This window comes from Nyctibius grandis, chromosome 1 (assembly GCF_013368605.1).
Source record: "Nyctibius grandis isolate bNycGra1 chromosome 1, bNycGra1.pri, whole genome shotgun sequence".
Lineage (NCBI taxonomy): Eukaryota > Metazoa > Chordata > Aves > Nyctibiiformes > Nyctibiidae > Nyctibius > Nyctibius grandis.
Window position 1 is genome coordinate 105,882,721 of NC_090658.1, and position 17,912 is coordinate 105,900,632.

At 46.3% G+C, this 17,912-nt stretch overlaps 1 protein-coding gene across 9 annotated transcripts in view; it reads left to right on the forward strand.

The window, feature by feature from the left end:
• CILK1 (ciliogenesis associated kinase 1) overlaps positions 1–17,912 on the forward strand; it is a 32,848-nt gene that overhangs the window by 293 nt on the left and 14,643 nt on the right. For 3 of the 9 annotated variants that reach the window (XM_068415473.1, XM_068415542.1, XM_068415532.1), the window contains exons 1-5: positions 2,294–2,443; positions 10,262–10,441; positions 12,568–12,622; positions 14,279–14,400; positions 16,399–16,478. In XM_068415473.1, the coding sequence (XP_068271574.1) occupies positions 10,341–10,441; positions 12,568–12,622; positions 14,279–14,400; positions 16,399–16,478 (358 nt within the window). In that variant the 5' untranslated portion in view covers positions 2,294–2,443; positions 10,262–10,340. Of the gene's footprint in view, positions 1–176; positions 383–591; positions 707–2,293; positions 2,463–10,182; positions 10,442–12,567; positions 12,623–14,278; positions 14,401–16,398; positions 16,479–17,912 lie in introns of those variants that run through there. The other 6 variants (XM_068415508.1, XM_068415516.1, XM_068415482.1 and 3 more) reach the window with 6 other exon arrangements.

The following is a 17,912-nucleotide window of genomic DNA, read 5'->3' on the forward strand; positions in this document are numbered from 1 at the left end:
CGGCCGCTCGCCCGCCTGCAGCGGCGCGGCGCGCTGCCTGCTGGGAAGCGCAGTCCCCGGGCGGCAGCCCGTGGGCTCTCCCAGGCCGGTCCCGCCCGGCGGCGGAGCGGAGGCTGCCGGGAAGTGTAGTCCCCCCGGGCGGCGATCCGGAGGGCGGCTGTTCCGCCAGACCTCACTGCCGCCGGAGCTGGCGCTCCGCTTGAGGCCCGGCCCAAGGCTCCGCCGCCGCTCCGGCTCGGGAGCCGAGAGAAGGCGGCGATGACCAGGGCGGCCTCCCGCCCCCTCGGCGCGAACCCTCAGGCCGGTGTTAGCGGGAGCAGGGCTCAATGTGGGAGCAGCCGTTTCTGCTGTGACTTCAGTCAGACCGGGGGCCTTGTTACCGGTAAATTAAGAACCGTGTGACGAAGGAGTGGTCGGTACTGCGGCTGTATAGATAATAATGTTACTGAGGTCATGTGAATTGCGTGGCCCCGTCCTTTGCCCATCCAGTCCTGTGAACAGTCATTACATGCTCTCTCTACACCTCACCAGGCTTTCTTAAACAGGACTAAAGCCATTTTTTAAATCTGTGTTACAACCTTTTTTTTCCAGAAGAAAATCACGTGTACGGGTCTTTACATATGAGCTGTGAACCCTCACCTGTATCTACAGCCCTGAATGTTTTTAGGAGCAGAAGGAAGCGCGTGCCTGTTCCAGAGAGGGGCAGGTGAGAGCCCACGCATGGGCCGCAGGAGCAAGCAGCAGGGCAGGTGGCTGTGGCTGGAGGGGTGTGGGAGCTGGCACCAGCAGCGGGTTTCCAACCCAGGTGGAAAGCGTGAGAGGCGAGGGGGCTGTCTGACAGACCGAGTGCCGATCCCTGGCTGGGTGGTTGGAGGTGGTGGGGGGCTGCAGGGCGGTTGGGGTGGGAGGGCTGGGGAAGGCCCTGGGTGCCGGCACGCTGGCAGACCCTGTGTGAATAGTTGAGATGACAGCAGCGCAGCTGAGGTTTTGAGATGGGGTGATCATGAATACAACTGGTGGTGTTTAATGCTGCTTCTTGTTTGGCGTTGGAGTCAAAGCGGGCTTTTCTCCTGCTTGGGGGTGCGTCTTCTTGTGGGAATGAAGAAGCCCTGCCTCTAGCAACAGAAAAACGGGGTACTACGGCCATCACCGGGCTGGGCACTAATACGTGCTCATGCATGAGATGTAATAGGGATGGCTTAAAGCAGAAATCTCTTGTGAGTAAATGTGCACTGCTCCTGCTGTCCTCAATGAGAGTCATGCATGTCCACAAGAGGGAATTTAACTCTTTTTATTATTATTCTTTTTTCACTCTAAAAAATGTAAATGTAAAGACTAGCCTCTGTTCAGATGAGGGGGCTGATCATCAAGAGCTGTTTGGCGTTCCTTCACACCTTTTCTAAGGAATAAATGTCTTGTCAAATAAGTGTATTTCACTGTAGGGTTCACTGATGTAAAACCCACCCCGCAGGCAGGAGCTGGGTGCGCCATGGTCCTGAATGACGCCAGCTCACCCTGTCTTGCAAACCCCGGGAAATAACTCTAGGCTTTACGTTTAAAACCTAAATGAAGTGTAAAAAGAAGCTAAGACTTACTGAATCATTATTACAGTCAGATCTGATGATGAATAGCTTGAGGCCAAATTTTTTGTTCCTCATTTCCCTCTTTCAGCCTCCCCCCTATATCTTAACCTGACCCTGCTAGAGCCAGGGAGAGGTGCTGGGGCTGAGGTGAGGAAGGCTCGAGCCCTCCAGCAGCCGTTAAAATGTCGATATTCTTGCCATTTGTTTACAATTTGGTATTTCTGCAGCCCTGTTTTGTTATTTAAACTCCTCTCGGGGATGTTAGAGAGCCCAGTCATCAGGGGATTTTTATTATTTTTTTTAATTATAGTAAAACGCAGCTCAGCCGTAATCCCCTCTCCGGCAGCGGGGGTGCCTTGCCGCCGGGGGTCACGCCGAGCTGCTCCGCAGCCCTTTCCCTCTCCTCCCCGACAGTCGCCCGCTTTCGGGGCACCCCGACACCCCCTCCCCGCGCCTGAGGCCTCGCCGGCGGGGCCCGCGGGCCTTCGCTGCCCTCCCTCCTGCGAGGGGACCGCCCGGGCGGCGCGGAGGGGAGCGGTGCCGGCCCGCCCGGCCACTGTCGTGGGGCGTGATCCCCCCGCGGGGAACCCCGCTGCCGCCGGGCGGGGAGCGCCAGGGGCCGGGGCCGGGGCCGGGGCGGGGGACGCGGCGGGCCGCGCCATGGGCTCGGCGGCCGGCGGCGCCCTGAGCGAGGCCCGCGGCCGCCGTGGGCCGCAGCTCGTCCGGGGCGGCGCAGGCTGCGGGAGACAGCCGCGGTGGCAGTGGCCGGGGGCGGCGGAGCCCGAGCGCCGCCATTAGGGGCCTGTGGCGCGGCGTGCGCAGGCCGGGGCTGGGCTGAAGGAGGGAAAGCCCCGTACGCCGTGAGTACCGCTGGGCACGGTGAGCGCCCGCGGCGGGGCCCGCTCCTGCCCGCTGGCGCGACGGGGAGGGGGGAGAGCAGTGTTTCAGTAGAGTGACTGGAGTGGGGTTACTCGGCTGTGTCGGGGCCGAGGCTGGAGATGGGTCCCCGCCTCAACGTGAAGGCCGGGGGCAGCCACGACCCGGCCTGTCGTGGCGGACAGGCGCAGGGGCCCGCGGCTCGCCTCCCCACCGTCTCCCAGATGCCCCGGGCCCTCCTGCTGCCGAGGGGCCGATGCCTCCCGCTGCTCCTGCCTATGGGGCACCCCCAAAACCTTCACTAACAGCGGCTGCGGGGACATTGATTTGAACCCGCGGCTTTAAACCACGCCTTTCTCTGTGCATCCTACTAGTAACACCTTCAGGTTATTGCCAAAGCACAGGACAAATTTTAAAAGGCACTTGCTGATGGTTTACTGTTTGCGTTTCTCGGCTGTGGCAGAGAGTGAGCCAGTTTCACTTTCAGTTCTCAGCGCTGCATCCCCTCAAACGGGAGAGGATACTTATTTAAAGCGTTCATAAGTGAAATAGTAAGTTTGAGTTAGAGTCAGAAAGTAATCTTGATACATTAAATTAGGCTTGCTTTTAAAGGGGCTTTGCTGGTTGATTTCTGTGGGAAAAAATGTTTATAGGTGAGGTGGAGTCTGAACACAGTGTAGATCAGGCTTTTACTTTATTTGGTATAATAACTTTTACTCAAGACAGATTTGCTGTTTGTATTTACATTCTCTAATGGTGTGAATTTCCCTAGATTGTCATCCTAGGCTAGAATCTAGCCTAGATTATACATCTTGTCGCTCTACAAACTGCTTGTCAGAGACTTGTGCTCTTTTCAGTTATTTCAGTGGGACTTTACTTAGGTGAAACAGTCTGCAGGCTAAGGTTTAGGTTATTCCCATAGTTGAAGGTAAGAGATAGCAGAAGGTATGCAAGAACATAAATCTTGCCAAGTAAAATAGATTTTTAAAAACAACTTCACTATTAAGCTCAACAAGAAATGATACTGATTTAATTAACCAAAGAAGACTTTATTTAGATTTTGTTCAGTGGATTTTCATGCAGGTGGATTTGTGCTTCCATAGGAGCCATGTTAACTTCTGTGCATCCTTGTGTGTTTTTTAACATGCATTCCTCACTGAAATCTGTATTTTTTGGCTGTTTCTTCCTCTCTAGGTTCTTTGCCTCCCCATTATGCCTCAGAAATATTTCAGTTTATTTGTTTGTTTTGGTCACATTCAACAGCAGAGCTGGAATCACAAAGATTGTTTCTTACAAGTTTTGTGAAAATCAGTGGCTGTGGAAAGGAGAGGGGCTTAAATTAGTAGCCTCAGTAAGGAATAGGCAGTTATGTTCACTTCTTCATCTATTCAAGAGATGACAGACAAACAATCTGTCTGTGATAGCCATTGGTAATTACTACTAGCAATGTCATGTGCTAGCAGTGTTATGCATCTTTTGCTTTGCTGTGGTTATCAAACATGAGGCAAAGATGCTCCTCGACTCTGCAGTCACAGTCCCCTGGAAAGGGATATGTGAATGGTAAGCCAGGGACAGTGTAATGGTCCATGAATCGTAAGCCATCATATCTGTTATGATTGCAATTTCAGAACTCTGTCATTGGGGGAATATGTGCTGAAAAATCCACAAGTCCCATCTCTTTCGATTTTAAGTTTCTGTATAAAATTATCTGTTTGGGTGCTAGTAAATATTACGTTTTCAGACTAGGAGACTTGGGAGCCAAGGCTTCTGAGTCGCCATCCAGTCACTGACCAGCTGGAGTAACCAAAGCTTTTTAACCTGGTTGCAGAACATTGCCTAAACATAGCTTTGTGCTGTGCAGGCGCACAGCCTGAAAACCAGCCAAAAAGAAACTGGTACTCCAAAGTGCCATTCTTACAGACAGGCTCTGTGTTCCTTGGCAAGTAGTACAAAATGTGGGATTAGGTCTCTAATGTAAGGTGCTCAGTGGTGGTTCTCTGTAGTAGTGTGTGGAGAGAAACAGGTACCACTAGAGGGCAATTCCTCCTGCCTGTCTGAGACGCTACCCAGTATCTAAGTGCTAGAGACATGCTATTTCTTTTCCATACACGATGTGTAAAATTGTCAAAAAGTATATAAACATCGTATTTCCTAATTGTTTTTGTGTGTTCCTGTATCAGTGTTAGCAGGACTAATAGGCTTAGAAGACTGAAAACAAAGGATCTTCACAACATCTTGCATCTAGAGGATTGTAGCTGTGCATTTATGTCAGTTCAGAGTTCAAGCAACATAATCCCATTACTTCTAAAATCATAATTTGGCTTTGTGAAATAAGGCAAGATGGAGGAGAGATTTAAGGCTGCTACGAAAAGATTTGTGGAAATGTACTTTAAATGCAGGTTACAGAAGGCAAAAGTCACCAGCCATGAATATTGCTGTCCTCTTAAAGTTGGAGAAAAAGAGAATGCAGGGACCAGACCCTCACTGCAGGGGAATTTTGTTTTATTCCAAATGTATGGTTAATTTAGACAGAACAGATCACATTTGTTCTATGCTGAAGTGTGGGAAATACTAGGAACAATTAGATTAAATGAAGGAATAAGAACTTCTTTGCTTTATTACAGAATCACAGAATGTTAGGGATTGGAAGGGACCTTGAAAGATCATCTAGTCCAATCCCCCTGCCGGAGCAGGATTGCCTAGATCATATCACACAGGAACGCGTCCAGGCAGGTTTGGAATGTCTCCAGAGAAGGAGACTCCACAACCTCTCTGGGCAGCCTGTTCCAGTGTTCGGTCACCCTCACCGTAAAGAAGTTTTTCCTCATATTTATGTGGAACCTCCTGTGTTCCAGCTTGCACCCATTGCCCCTTGTCCTGTCAAGGGATGTCACTGACAAGAGCCTGGCTCCATCCTCATGACACTTGCCCTTTACGGTCACCCCTCAGTCTCCTCTTCTCTAAGCTAAAGAGACCCAGCTCCCTCAGCCTCTCCTCATAAGGGAAATGTTCCGCCCCCTTAATCATCTTTGTGGCTCTGCGCTGGACTCTCTCTGGCAGTTCCCTGTCCTTCTTGAACTGAGGGGCCCAGAACTGGACACAATATTCCAGATGCAGCCTCACCAGGGCAGAGTAGAGGGGGAGGAGAACCTCTCTTGACCTGCTAACCACACCCCTTCTAATACACCCCAGGATGCCATTGGCCTTCCTGGCCACAAAGGCACATTGCTGGCTCATGGTCATCCTGCTGTCCACTAGGACCCCCAGGTCCCTTTCCCCTACGCTGCTCTCCAACAGGTCTGTCCCCAACTTGTACTCATACATGGGGTTGTTCTTGCCCAGATGCAGGACTCTACACTTGCCCTTGTTATATTTCATTAAGTTTCTCCCCACCCAACTCTCCAGCCTGTCTAGGTCTCTCTGAATGGCTGCGCAGCCTTCCGGTGTGTCAGCCACTCCTCCCAGTTTTGTGTCATCAACGAACTTGCTGACAGTGCACTCTATTCCCTCATCCAAGTCATCAATAAATATATTGAATAGAACTGGTCCCAGTACCGACCCTTGAGGGACTCTGCTAGACACAGGCCTCCAACTGGCCTCTGTCCCATTGACCACCACTCTCTGGCTTCTTTCCTTCAGCCAGTTCACAATCCACCTCACTACCCGATCATCCAGACCACACTTCCTCAGTTTAGCTGCGAGGATGCTGTGGGAGACCGTGTCAAACGCTTTACTGAAATCAAGACAGACCACATCCACAGCTTTACCATCATCTATCCACCGGGTAACATCCTCATAAAAGGCTATCAAGTTGGTTAAGCATGACTTCCCCTTGGTGAAGCCATGGTGACTGCCCCTAATGATCCCCCTATCCTTGATGTGCCTAGAGACAGCACCAAGGACAAGTTGTTCCATCACCTTTCCGGGGATGGAGGTGAGGCTGACCGGTCTATAGTTACCCGGGTCCTCCTTCTTGCCCTTTTTGAAGACTGGAGTGACATTCGCTTTCCTCCAGTCCTCAGGCACCTCTCCCGTTGCCCACGACTTAGCAAAGATGACGGAGAGTGGCCTAGCAATGACTTCTGCCAGCTCCCTCAGCACCCGTGGGTGCATCCCATCAGGGCCCATGGATTTATGGACGTCCAGATTGTTTAATTGGTCCCTGACCCAGCCCTCATCAACCATGACAGATTCCTCCTCTATCCTGACTTCCTCTGGGGCCTCAGGGGTCCGGGGCTCCTCAGGACAGCCTCCAGCAGTATAGACAGAGGCAAAGGCGGCATTCAGTAACTCCGCCTTCTTTTTATCCTCTGTCTCCAGGGCCCCCACCTCATTCATCAGGGGGCGTACATTGCCTCTAGTGTTGGTTTTACCTGCAATGTATTTGAAGAAGCCCTTTCTGTTGTCCTTGACCTCTCTTGCAAGGTTTAATTGCAAAGAGGCCTTAGCTTTCCTAGTTGCCTCCCTACATCCTCTGACAACAGACTTATATTCCTCCCAAGTGGCCAGCCCCTCCTTCCATGATCTGTACACCCTCTTCTTCCACTTGAGTTTGCCCAGCAGTTCCCTGTTTAACCATGCAGGTCTCCTGGTACCCTTTCTTGACTTTCCTACCTGCTGGGATGCTCTGATCTTGAGCTCGGAAGAAGCAGTCCTTGAATGCTAACCAACTCTCTTGGTCCCCCTTACCTTCTAGTACCCTGTCCCATGGGATTTCCCCTAGCAATTGCTTGAAAAGGCCAAAGTTGGCCCTCCTGAAGTCCAGGGTTGTGATTTTGCTAGCTATTCTGTTCCTGCCACATGAGATCCTGAACTCTACCATCTCATGGTCACTACAACCAAGGCTGCCCTCAACCTTCACCTCTTCAACCAGACCCTCCTTATTAGCGAGCACAAGATCCAGCAACGCTCCTCTCCTAGTTGGCTCATCCACCATTTGCATCAGAAAGTTATCATCAATGCACTGGAGGAACCTCCTGGACTGAGTATGGCTGGCTGAGTAGGCCTCCCAGCAAATATCAGGGTAGTTGAAATCCCCCATGACAACCAGGCCCTGTAATTGCGAGAGTGCTCTCAGCTGCCTGTAGAAGGCCTCATCACCCTCCTCATCCTGATGCAGTGGCCTGTAATAGACACCCACAACTGTATCACCCCTGCCAGCCTGCCCCTTAATTCGCACCCACAAACTCTCAACTCGCTCCTGATCTGCCCCTGGACAGAACTCAATACATTCTAGCTACTCACTCACACAAAGAGCAACTCCACCACCTCTCCTTAGTGGCCTGTCTTTCCTGAACAGGACATAGCCATCCATGACCACATTCCAGTCATGCGAGGCGTCCCACCAAGTCTCTGTAATTGCCACTAAATCATAGCCCCCCGACCGAACACGGATTTCCAACTCCTCCTGTTTATTCCCCATGCTGCGTGCATTGGTGTACAGGCATTTCAGGGAGTGAGCTGAGCACACCGATTTCACCCCAGGGGGATGGGAGGCCTCCTGGTCTACCTCAACACTAGAGCGTTGCCCCAGTGGTGCAAGCCCAGCTACAACCCCATCCCCCTTCGCATCTAGTTTAAAGCTCTCCGAATGAGCCCTGCTAATTCCTGTCCCAGAACCCTTTTGCCCCTGCAACATAAAGCTTTCCCATGTATTACTGTCACGCCTGGTGTCTTATAAAACCAGCCATTACCAAAGAACCCAAAGTCCTGCCTGTAGCACCAGTCTCGTAGCCAGGCATTTATAGAGAGAATCCTACTATTCCATCCCACGTCATCACCTGAAAATGGAAGGAGGGAGGAGAAAACCACTTGTGCCCCAGACTCTTTCACCAACCGTCCTAGGGCCTTGTAGTCTTTCTTCATCCCCCTCAGACTACGGGATGCAGCTTCTTCCCCACCTGTCTGGAAGATCAGCAGGGGGTAGTAGTCTGTGGCCTTCACCAGGTTGGGGAGTTTCCTGGTGATATCCCTGATTTGGGCTCCAGGCAGGCTGCAGACCTCCCTGTGATGGGGGTCAGCTCTGCATATTGGGCCCTCAGATCCCTTTAGGAAGGAGTCTCCAACCACTAAAACTCTTCTCTTCTTCCTTGTGGAGGAGGTAGCTATACGCCTGTCAGGTTTTTCTGACTGTGGTGGGACCTCTGATATAGGTTGCCTCTCCACCACGTCCCCATTGGACTGGCTGTATTCCACTAGGGCTTTATATCTATTTCTCAGAGGCACCTGTGGAGGCGAGGTAGGCAAGGAGGGCACTCGCCTTTTGCCACGGCCATAAACTTGCCTCCACTCACTCCTTTCATTTAGGTTATTGTTTTCCACCTGAGAGGGGCAGAGTACAGGGGTCCCTCGATCCTGGGAGCTCTCCGGCAGGTGCTCCCATTTTTGTTGCAGGGAGGGCAGAGCCTGGCTCCACCAGTCTATCTCCATTTCAGCCTCCCGAATGCTCCTAAGCCTTTCTACTTCGGCTTGAAGCCTTTCAATCTGGCTTTGCAGCTGTGCCGCTCGGCCGAGCAGATCATCTACCTGCTCACAGCGCACACAGCCCCCTGTCACCACAGAGACGCTGTAGCATTCCCTGCAGCCTGTGACCTGCACAATTGCCTCCTTCCGTGGGAGCTCTGTCTGGGTTCCCACATCCGTTTTGGTCTTCTTCCACCGGGTGGAGACCATTGTTCTTTCACTGAGCTGGGAAATACCTGTTGGTGCCACCCCTGGTTCACAGCTCCTTGGCGCCTTCCTCGCCTTGTGCACTGGGAGGGAGTCAGCGCCCTCCCCAACGAGCTGCAAATGGCTGTGGCCTCCCCGCCCCGGGACTTGACACACAATCACTGCCTACTCACAGCCACTGCTTACTCACCCTCTACCCTCTGGGCAGGTCCCTGCCCTCCCAGAGGCTCTTTATCACCGGATCAGCGGGGGGTGGTGCTACGCCCCCTCCTCTCCTGATTCGTTGCCGGGAACTTCCGGGTCCGGACGGGACTCGGGGCTGCTGCTCGGGGGGGGGGGGGCCCAGAGTACGGAAACCGCCCGGTACAGCCCGATCTCGCCCTCGCCCCGCACTCACCTCAGTCGCTGCTGCTGCTGCTGTCGCTGCTGCCGACTATCTAGCATTCTGTTGTTCATGCAGTGTCAGGACAATAGGTTGGATAGATAATGTGATGTAGGCACTACTTCTAGAGACTGATTCATGCTTAGTGCTACTGTAATGAAATACATTTGGTCTTATCTGATATGAATAGAATATTCTTCCTCTGAAGACTTTGTTTAAGGGAATACATATGGCTATATCTCTAGCATTGGACCTTAAGGAAAGTCAAGAAATTGGTTTAACTGATGGCAGCATGACTTGTGAGATGGTGACTTACATGTCTGATAATTTGGCTAGACTAGATTGCCTCCTGTCTTACTGTAATGCTTCATTTTTCTGATAGCAAACTATTTTCTCCAAGCTATGAGACTTCATCCTCTGCTTTTAATAATAGTTTCTCCCATTAGAGCTGCCTGCAAGCTTACTGTAAATTGCCTCTAGCTTTAGCGTACGAGTGGATTTGGGGAACGTACCCAGTTATGTCCAGATACAGGCTGGCCCTTTCTGGTGAAAGACCAAGACAAGTGTTTGTGTATAGCTTACAAGGAGTACCTCTTGAAGGAGAATGGAGTCTGCAGACAAGCAATGTCAGAAGGGTACGGAAATCAAATGGATTGTGTTCTGTGCTTTCAGACCAAAGGCTAAGTCTTGAAAACATGATTCCTGCAACTGTTCACACTGTCCTGAGTGCTCTGTATTTATGCTGCCACAGAAAGAACTGGTTACGCTCGGAGGAGAAACACGAGAAACACTAAGGACTGAAATGCGCTTGCATCTAAAGTATCCTCATCATGAATAGGTACACAACTATCAGACAGCTTGGTGATGGGACCTACGGCTCTGTCCTCCTAGGGAGAAGCATTGAATCTGGAGAGCTAATAGCCATTAAAAAGTAAGTATTTTCATTTGTTACTTAACAGTGGATGGTCCAGGTTTTTCCATTCTATGGTCCGCATCACTTAGTCGTGCTAGTTTGAGTACTTCATATTCCACGCAACATTTGTATCGGGGCAGCATGCAAAGCTCAAGTTCCTTGTATCCTCCAAAGCCCCAGCAGAAGATAAAGAGGGTGAGATACATAGACGACTTATAACAGTGCTCTCTACTATGTGCAGTCAAACCTGTGTTATGTATATTATTTAGAGTATTCTGCAATGCTGCTTTGGAATCTGCAGCCCCTTCCCTACTGCTTACATGGGGCATACATTTTGTGGTCTAATTTCCAGTAGAGTGTTAATACTGCAGTGATAATTAACACAACGGATCTCATTGTCCATTATCTGTATCTTTATATGCTATTACATGTCGGTCTTTTCAGTTCAAGATTTGCTTAAAATTCCTTGAGAAATGCACTTGATTTTCTCTGCCGCTTCAGCAGTGACCTCAGTTTGTAAATGGCTTATTTGTCCTAGTTGCGGTGAGAGACTGCTGTAGAGCTTTGCAGGCGCCTTCCTGAAATACTGACCATGACCCAGGGACATACGTGTCAAAAGAGCTTGCAGTACAATGCTGTTTTGTATGAACAGTCAATAGCCGGCTTTACCAACTTTCCAAGTCACACAGAATAGAATCACAGAATCAATCAGGTTGGAAGAGACCTCTGGGATCATCGAGTCCAACCATTGCCCTGACACCACCCTGTCAACTAGACCATGGCACTAAGTGCCATGTCCAGTCTTTTCTTAAACACATCCAGAGATGGTGACTCCACCACCTCCCTGGGCAGCCCATTCCAATGTCTAATGACCCTTTCTGAGAAGAAATTCTTCTTAATGTCCAACCTGAACCTCCCCTGGTGAAGCTTGAGGTCCTCTGTGCTGAGATTGTTTTTCTGGTATTGAACCTTGCCAGAGGCACCTTCATTTTGCAACATGGTAGAAACTCAAGAATTTCAGAACAAACAAGAAGATGATACTCTCTTAGCCTAGACCCTAATGCCAATCCATTATTAAGAACTAAAATGGCCTGGTGGCTGAGCGCACAAGACAGTAAAACTTGTCTGTGCGCAGCAGCAAAAACACTGCTTAAACAAAAAAAATAACCCAGCCCCCTTCATGAAATGAAGGGCTTGTATTTCTTAAACTATTCTAATTATAAGAGCTGATTTCAAACTGGAAACTTACTATAATAATAAGTAATACTGAATTATTATTAAAGTCTGACAAAGACTCGTATCTGAATCCAGACTCTAAGCAGTTGGGTATTTTTCTGAATTTAATCTGTGCTCTTCTGTGTGTGTGTGTGTGTGTGTACGTGTGAGCTTTCGTCCTGTTGGCCCTAAAGCATAGAATTATGTGTGAAAGAACTGAGACCTAATCAAAATGCGTATGACCAAATAGGACTATATATTACACACGTTCAGACTTACATTCTGGTTTAGGAGAAAACAGATCTGCCACGCAATTTGTTTCTGTTAGAGCAGAGTTGCTTATAAGCTTGAGAGGAAAGGCAGAATTCGAAAAGCAGTTGGCTTGATAGATGCACCTCACAAGGGAGAGAGAAACATGGGGAGCAGCAGACACTGAAAAATGAAGTAATACAACTTCGAGGAGAAAGGTATTGCAATTACAGAGAAATCAAAATATAGAGAAGAGGAGCAAGAAGGATATAATAAAATTGGAGACCCAGTGAAGTGATTTAGTTTGGTCTTCATTAGATTTGTTTTAAAACTTAGTCTGAGTTGTTCATAACTGTCGTAGCCCTTGTCCTTTTTACAATTAGACTCTACTCCACCACATTGTATACTAGAAAGAAAAATAACATGCCCTGACTTGTTGAAGGCTCTGAAATTTTTGCAGCAATGTGTATATATGAAAAAAGGCAATCCTGTGTAATAGTGATGCTTTTAGATTCTATTAGAGTGTACCTTGTCTAGAGATGTAAAGTTTTTTGACAAAGGAGATAACACGTTATATTTTGATGGAAGAACTGAATTGTTAAGATGTAGTGAGACTTATGGGTCTAAGACCAGCTGATGTGGACCATGTATTAATTGTTTTTTTCCCTCTACTATTGTAGAATGAAGAGAAAGTTTTATTCCTGGGAGGAATGCATGAACCTTCGAGAGGTTAAGGTACTTGTTTCATTCAATGGTTGACTTTAAATTAGGCAATCCCTATCACATTTCGGGGTAACATCAAATGCTTTCCACCCCTTTTATCAAAAACTCCACCCAGCATGAGCTGTGGCACATGGCATTACAGTTCTGTTTCCTGGCGCTGCATTTGAATGGGGTGTCTGTAGTCTTACAAAAATTCTTATTAAAATTCTGCAGTCTTACAAAAAATCATTTGGTTGTAGAGAGCTGCTTCCTCCTTGACGTGAGTGGTGAGTGAGTGAGAGAGCTTTCTTATCACGAAACCTGGATTTGATTGGTGTTTTGTTTTTCAGAGCTTGAGAGCGCGTGCACTTTGCTCAGCAGTAACCTTTGTACATGCAGAATCACAGCATGGTTAGGGTTGGAGGGACCTCTGGAGCTCATCTAGTCCAACCCCCTGCCAAAGCAGGTTCACCTAGAGCACGTTGCACAGGGTCACGTCGAGGCAGGTTTTGAATATCTCCAGAGTTGTTTCTGGATAGTTGGTTTGAGGACAGACATTTAGCATGAAATTCTGACACCAGCAAAGCTTTAGGGGTATGTTCTAAGGACCTCCCTTAATTTCTAGTCCTTGCTATCACTGTTGCAAACATGCAGAAAGCCTAAGTCACTTTTCTTACAGTACCACGTATTGGTATTATGTTGCTGCAGCAAGAATTAATGTAGAATACACTGAAAATCTAAAAATAAGGGAAAATGAAGACCCATGTGTGCTGGTTTTGGCTGGGATAAAGTTAATTTTCTTCATAGCAGCCTGTATGGGTCTGTATTTTGGATTTGTGACCAAACCAATGTTGATAACAGGGATGTTTTAGTTACTGCTCAGCAGTTCTTGCACAGCCTCAAGCTGCCTGTTTCTTACTTCCCCGCAAGTGAGTAGGCTGAGACCGGGCAAGAGGCTGGGAGGGGACCCAGCCAGGACAGCTGACCCCAGCTGACCAAAGGGATATTCCATACAGCATTGTGCTCAGCAGTAAAAGCTGGAGGAAGGAGGAGGAAATGAGAATCTTTTGGAGTGATGACTTCCCAAGTAACTGTTACGTATGATGGAGCCCTGCTGTCCTGGAGATGGCTGAACACTTGCCCACCGATGGGAACCTTGAATGAATTCCTTGTTTTGCTTTGCTTGCGCATGTGGCTTTTGCTTTACCGATTAAATTGCCTTTATCTCAACCCACGAGTTTTCTCACTTTCTGCCCTTCCGACTTTCTCCCCCATCCCACTGGGAGGGATGAGCGAGCTCAGCTTCCCACCAGGGTTAATCCATAATACCAAGGAAGAATTTCCAGGGTTGTATTTAGTCCTGAGTCTAACCTGACTGTTGCCAGTGCAAGTACAAGAAGAGTGTGAATTCTGCCAGTAGGAAGTTACCAAAACAATTGCGTTTTCTCTATAAGTGCCTACTGTGATGCCGGATAGCTGGCTTTTGAACGACCAGCGCATTACATTGATACGCATACTGTGTATGTATCTGGTAATACTTGGAGATCTGGTCTTTGTTCTCCAAGCTTTCTGATTATTTAAAATATTGAAGAATTTTTGAGGCCAGGTCTTCTGCATCAGTGAAATAGTTTTTTCTTTTTCGTTAGAGTAAGACCCTTGTAAAATCATGTTTGTATTTTCTGTTTCTAGTCTTTGAAGAAATTAAACCATGCCAATGTAGTAAAGCTGAAAGAAGTTATCAGGGAAAATGATCATCTGTATTTTGTGTTTGAATACATGAAGGAAAATCTTTATCAGTTAATGAAAGAAAGGTATGTAACAGCATCATCCGTTCCTGATATAAATTAATTACTTGTGCAACGTGCTTTTAACACCCCTGTTACTTTTCAAAGGACTTTGGATCATTTGTTTAGGCTTAGATCACTATGGCTTAAAGCTGTGTGCTGCAGTAGGAGCTGTGGCTGTCACCTTTTAGCATATCCCAGTTTAGTGAGAGTTTCCAGTGTCTCTTCCCAGATTAGCCTGGCAGATAAGTAGGGCACTCTTGAGAGTTGGGAACTATGGACTTTAAAAGCCCTCACGCTGAGGAGGTGTTGAACCTAGAACTTTTGATTTCTAGGTAAATACTCCAACCAGCAATGCTTTTTCAATTAGAGGGTGGTATCGCCACCTCTTCTGTTATGGCATCCTCAAATAAATGAATAAATAAAAAGTGGTGGAAACGGTAATCATGAGGGGTCAAATTCTGGATTGCTTCTAGGAATTTTTTTTCCTTGCAATTTGAACGGAGATATGCAAAGACTGCCTATTTTATTTGTCATCATTCTCAATAAAATATAGCTTTTTTATATTTGCTGGAGCATTAATAAAGTCTTAATTTTAGCCTTTGGGCCATGATAGCATCCTCCAGAGCATAATTTGGAGCAAAATAGCGCCTGCTTTGAATTATTCTCTGAGAAGGCCGTTTTCTGTCTATGGACCATAGAATCAGCCTGGGAGATGACAGTAATCTTACTTGATTTAACAAAGTAAGGTTATTGTTGTAACATATCTCTGTGAATACTACATAAAATACCTTTTTAAGCATAAAAACACTTACTATGCATGCACAGGTATAGAACAACTTTAACTAAATTGGGCGCATGTATATGGATGCTGATTTTTAATTAGATGAAATTATGAACCTTGAGAAAATAGTTCAAGTGCATAACATACAAACCAATTATCTTTAGGAATTTCTTAGAAATGCTTGATATATCCTACCTCCATATAAAAACAAAGAGAGCAGATTTTGTAAAAGTGTGCTGCACATCATATTCTCTATGGTTTAGCCAGGCCTTGGACTGGTTAGACATTGTATAAATTGAACATTTAAGGATGTGATTTGTTTGCTTAAGTCTTAGTTAAAATTGCCAGTCTTGCTGGAAGGGACTCTAGAGGAGTCTTGCTTCCAGTTTTGCTGGAAGGGACTCTCTTTCTGCTGTAATTAAAAAAATAAGCAAGTGAATATGAAAAGCTGACTAGTAGCTGATCTCACTTCTGAAATATGTGATGGTCAGTTTTTTTGAGAGGAATCAAGCTCAGGAAATTGAATAAGGCCCAGGCCATCTTCTTCATTCACTGTTAGGCTCTTTTGGAATAAAGTTGTCACTGATTTGCACCCCAACCCATCTCTACTGTGTTTTGGCATGTGCAGAGGCAGCTGGTACAGAGCTGTTTGATCAGAATCCTCTCTTGGTAAGAGGGGCTATCATTAAACTGCCTGCCATGGCTGATCGTCTCACCTGAATGTTACGGAGGAAAAGAGCCTCTTGTTTTCAGTGATAGCAGATGAGACTCTTTTTTTCAGGTAACAGAAGAGAAAGAAGTAGCATATTAGCTGTTAGATAATAACAAAGGCAAGTTGAAAGTATGGCTTGTATATGCTCTATAAGGGAGGCCAGAAGAAACTGTGCATGAACAGCACTAAGTTAACATGAAGGCTTGCTGTTTTGAGGAGCATGCCTCATGAGCTGAACATGTTAAGGTCTGTTCAGTTTGGCCAATTTTTTTTTCTTTTCTTTTTTTCACTTTTTTAATTCACTGTCCCACATAGTCTTAACATGATGTTACATAGTCTTAATATAATGTAATATGGCAGTTCTGCAAACACTGTAAATTTTATTGGAGAAATAAACTACATGAGAGTGCTTAAAATATATCTAGCAATTTTATTGTCATTGTTACCTTTTATCTTTGGTTCATTCGATAGCATAAGCTAATGTGTGAACTTAATCATTAATATTTATTTCTTCCCTTTTATCCCACAGAAACAAACTGTTTCCTGAGTCTACAGTTAGGAATATTATGTATCAGATCCTGCAAGGGCTTGCGTTTATCCATAAGCATGGTAGGTTATGTTTTAGCTGTAAACATTTTGAATTAGAGCAAGATGGTGTCTGTGTAAGATTTTTAATGAGTACACTACAATTACATTACTAACTTGAGTAAAGGGAGTGATCAAAAGAATGGCACTATATGAGAGATTAAGATTACTAAAAATACCCATATTTTATAGTTGCCTGATATTTTAGTTGGAGGTTTGCTCAGTTCCTTTTCTGTAGATTTCTACTTTCTCAAACTGGCAGCTGGCCACTTTCTAAAACTCATCTGTAATGGGCACATTTCATGATAGATTTGGAGGTCTCCTGAGATTGAGAATAAAGCAAGAATTACTCTTTTCTCAAGGTACACACAGGTACCTGAATAAAATGCACATTCTCTGTAAGATACACTTAAAGTTATAAAGTCTGAGTGACAAACAGCTTTCATTGCATGGCCTTCCAACTAATTTTTACAATAATGATAAAAGCTAAAGCTGATGTACCAACCAGTAGTAACAAGACCCACTTAACTAATAAAGAAAATCAGTTACTTCAATGATAGCTTCCTCATCATGTTTTGCTGCTCTCTGCAATTCTGCCTGCTAAATACACTATAGTATATGTTGCTGGTCAGCTCTTGGGGTTATCAGAAAAGAATTAACATCAGTGGCCAAAGTCCAGGAAGTGAAAGGCTTGTAGGAGCAGCGTTTCATTCACTTGAAGAACACCTATAACTTCGTTTTACAAAACATTTTCAAGGTAATGGCTTAATTCTCTATTCTGATGGGGCTTGGATACTCTTCTGAAACCAAATCAGAAATTCCAGTCTGTCCAGTGAGATACAAAATATTGAAAAGTAGAAAAATAATATGGTTTGGTTGCAAAAATCTAAGCCGCCCTTTTTTAATAAATTGTCAAATGGATCACAACTTTTCAGAATACATTTTACTGCTATTTAACTTACTATAGCTATAAAGAATGAACTATTTTGTGTCAAAACTAACTGTCTTGTTCACTGACCTGCTACACACTAGACTGATACTTCTGCCAAGATGTTGCAAATCCGTAGCTACAAAGATCTGGAAATTCATGGCAAGCCCAACAGGATGATCTTGATGGTCTTGTGGCTCACAGTGTAAGACTGGGTGCCCCAAGATTCTCTCTGCAACAGTTTTGGAAAAATCACATGAACTTTTTTATCCCTCTCTTTATTTCTCTTTTCTGCTCCTATATGACATAGAAATGCTTGTCAAGTAAACTTTTTATGTTCTTTGTCCATCCAAACTCTAAGCATCTTTTCATATTTAAATACACAATCAGTTGTTCTTTTTTACAAGTTTGCCACAAAACAAATTGCCTCAAAAGCATTCTGTTGGTGCATTGCATGTCTGTGCAGCAAAATACAGAAGTGATTGTACTAAGTGCTAAAAACAACCTTGATTGCTCTGTCTGGTACCTTC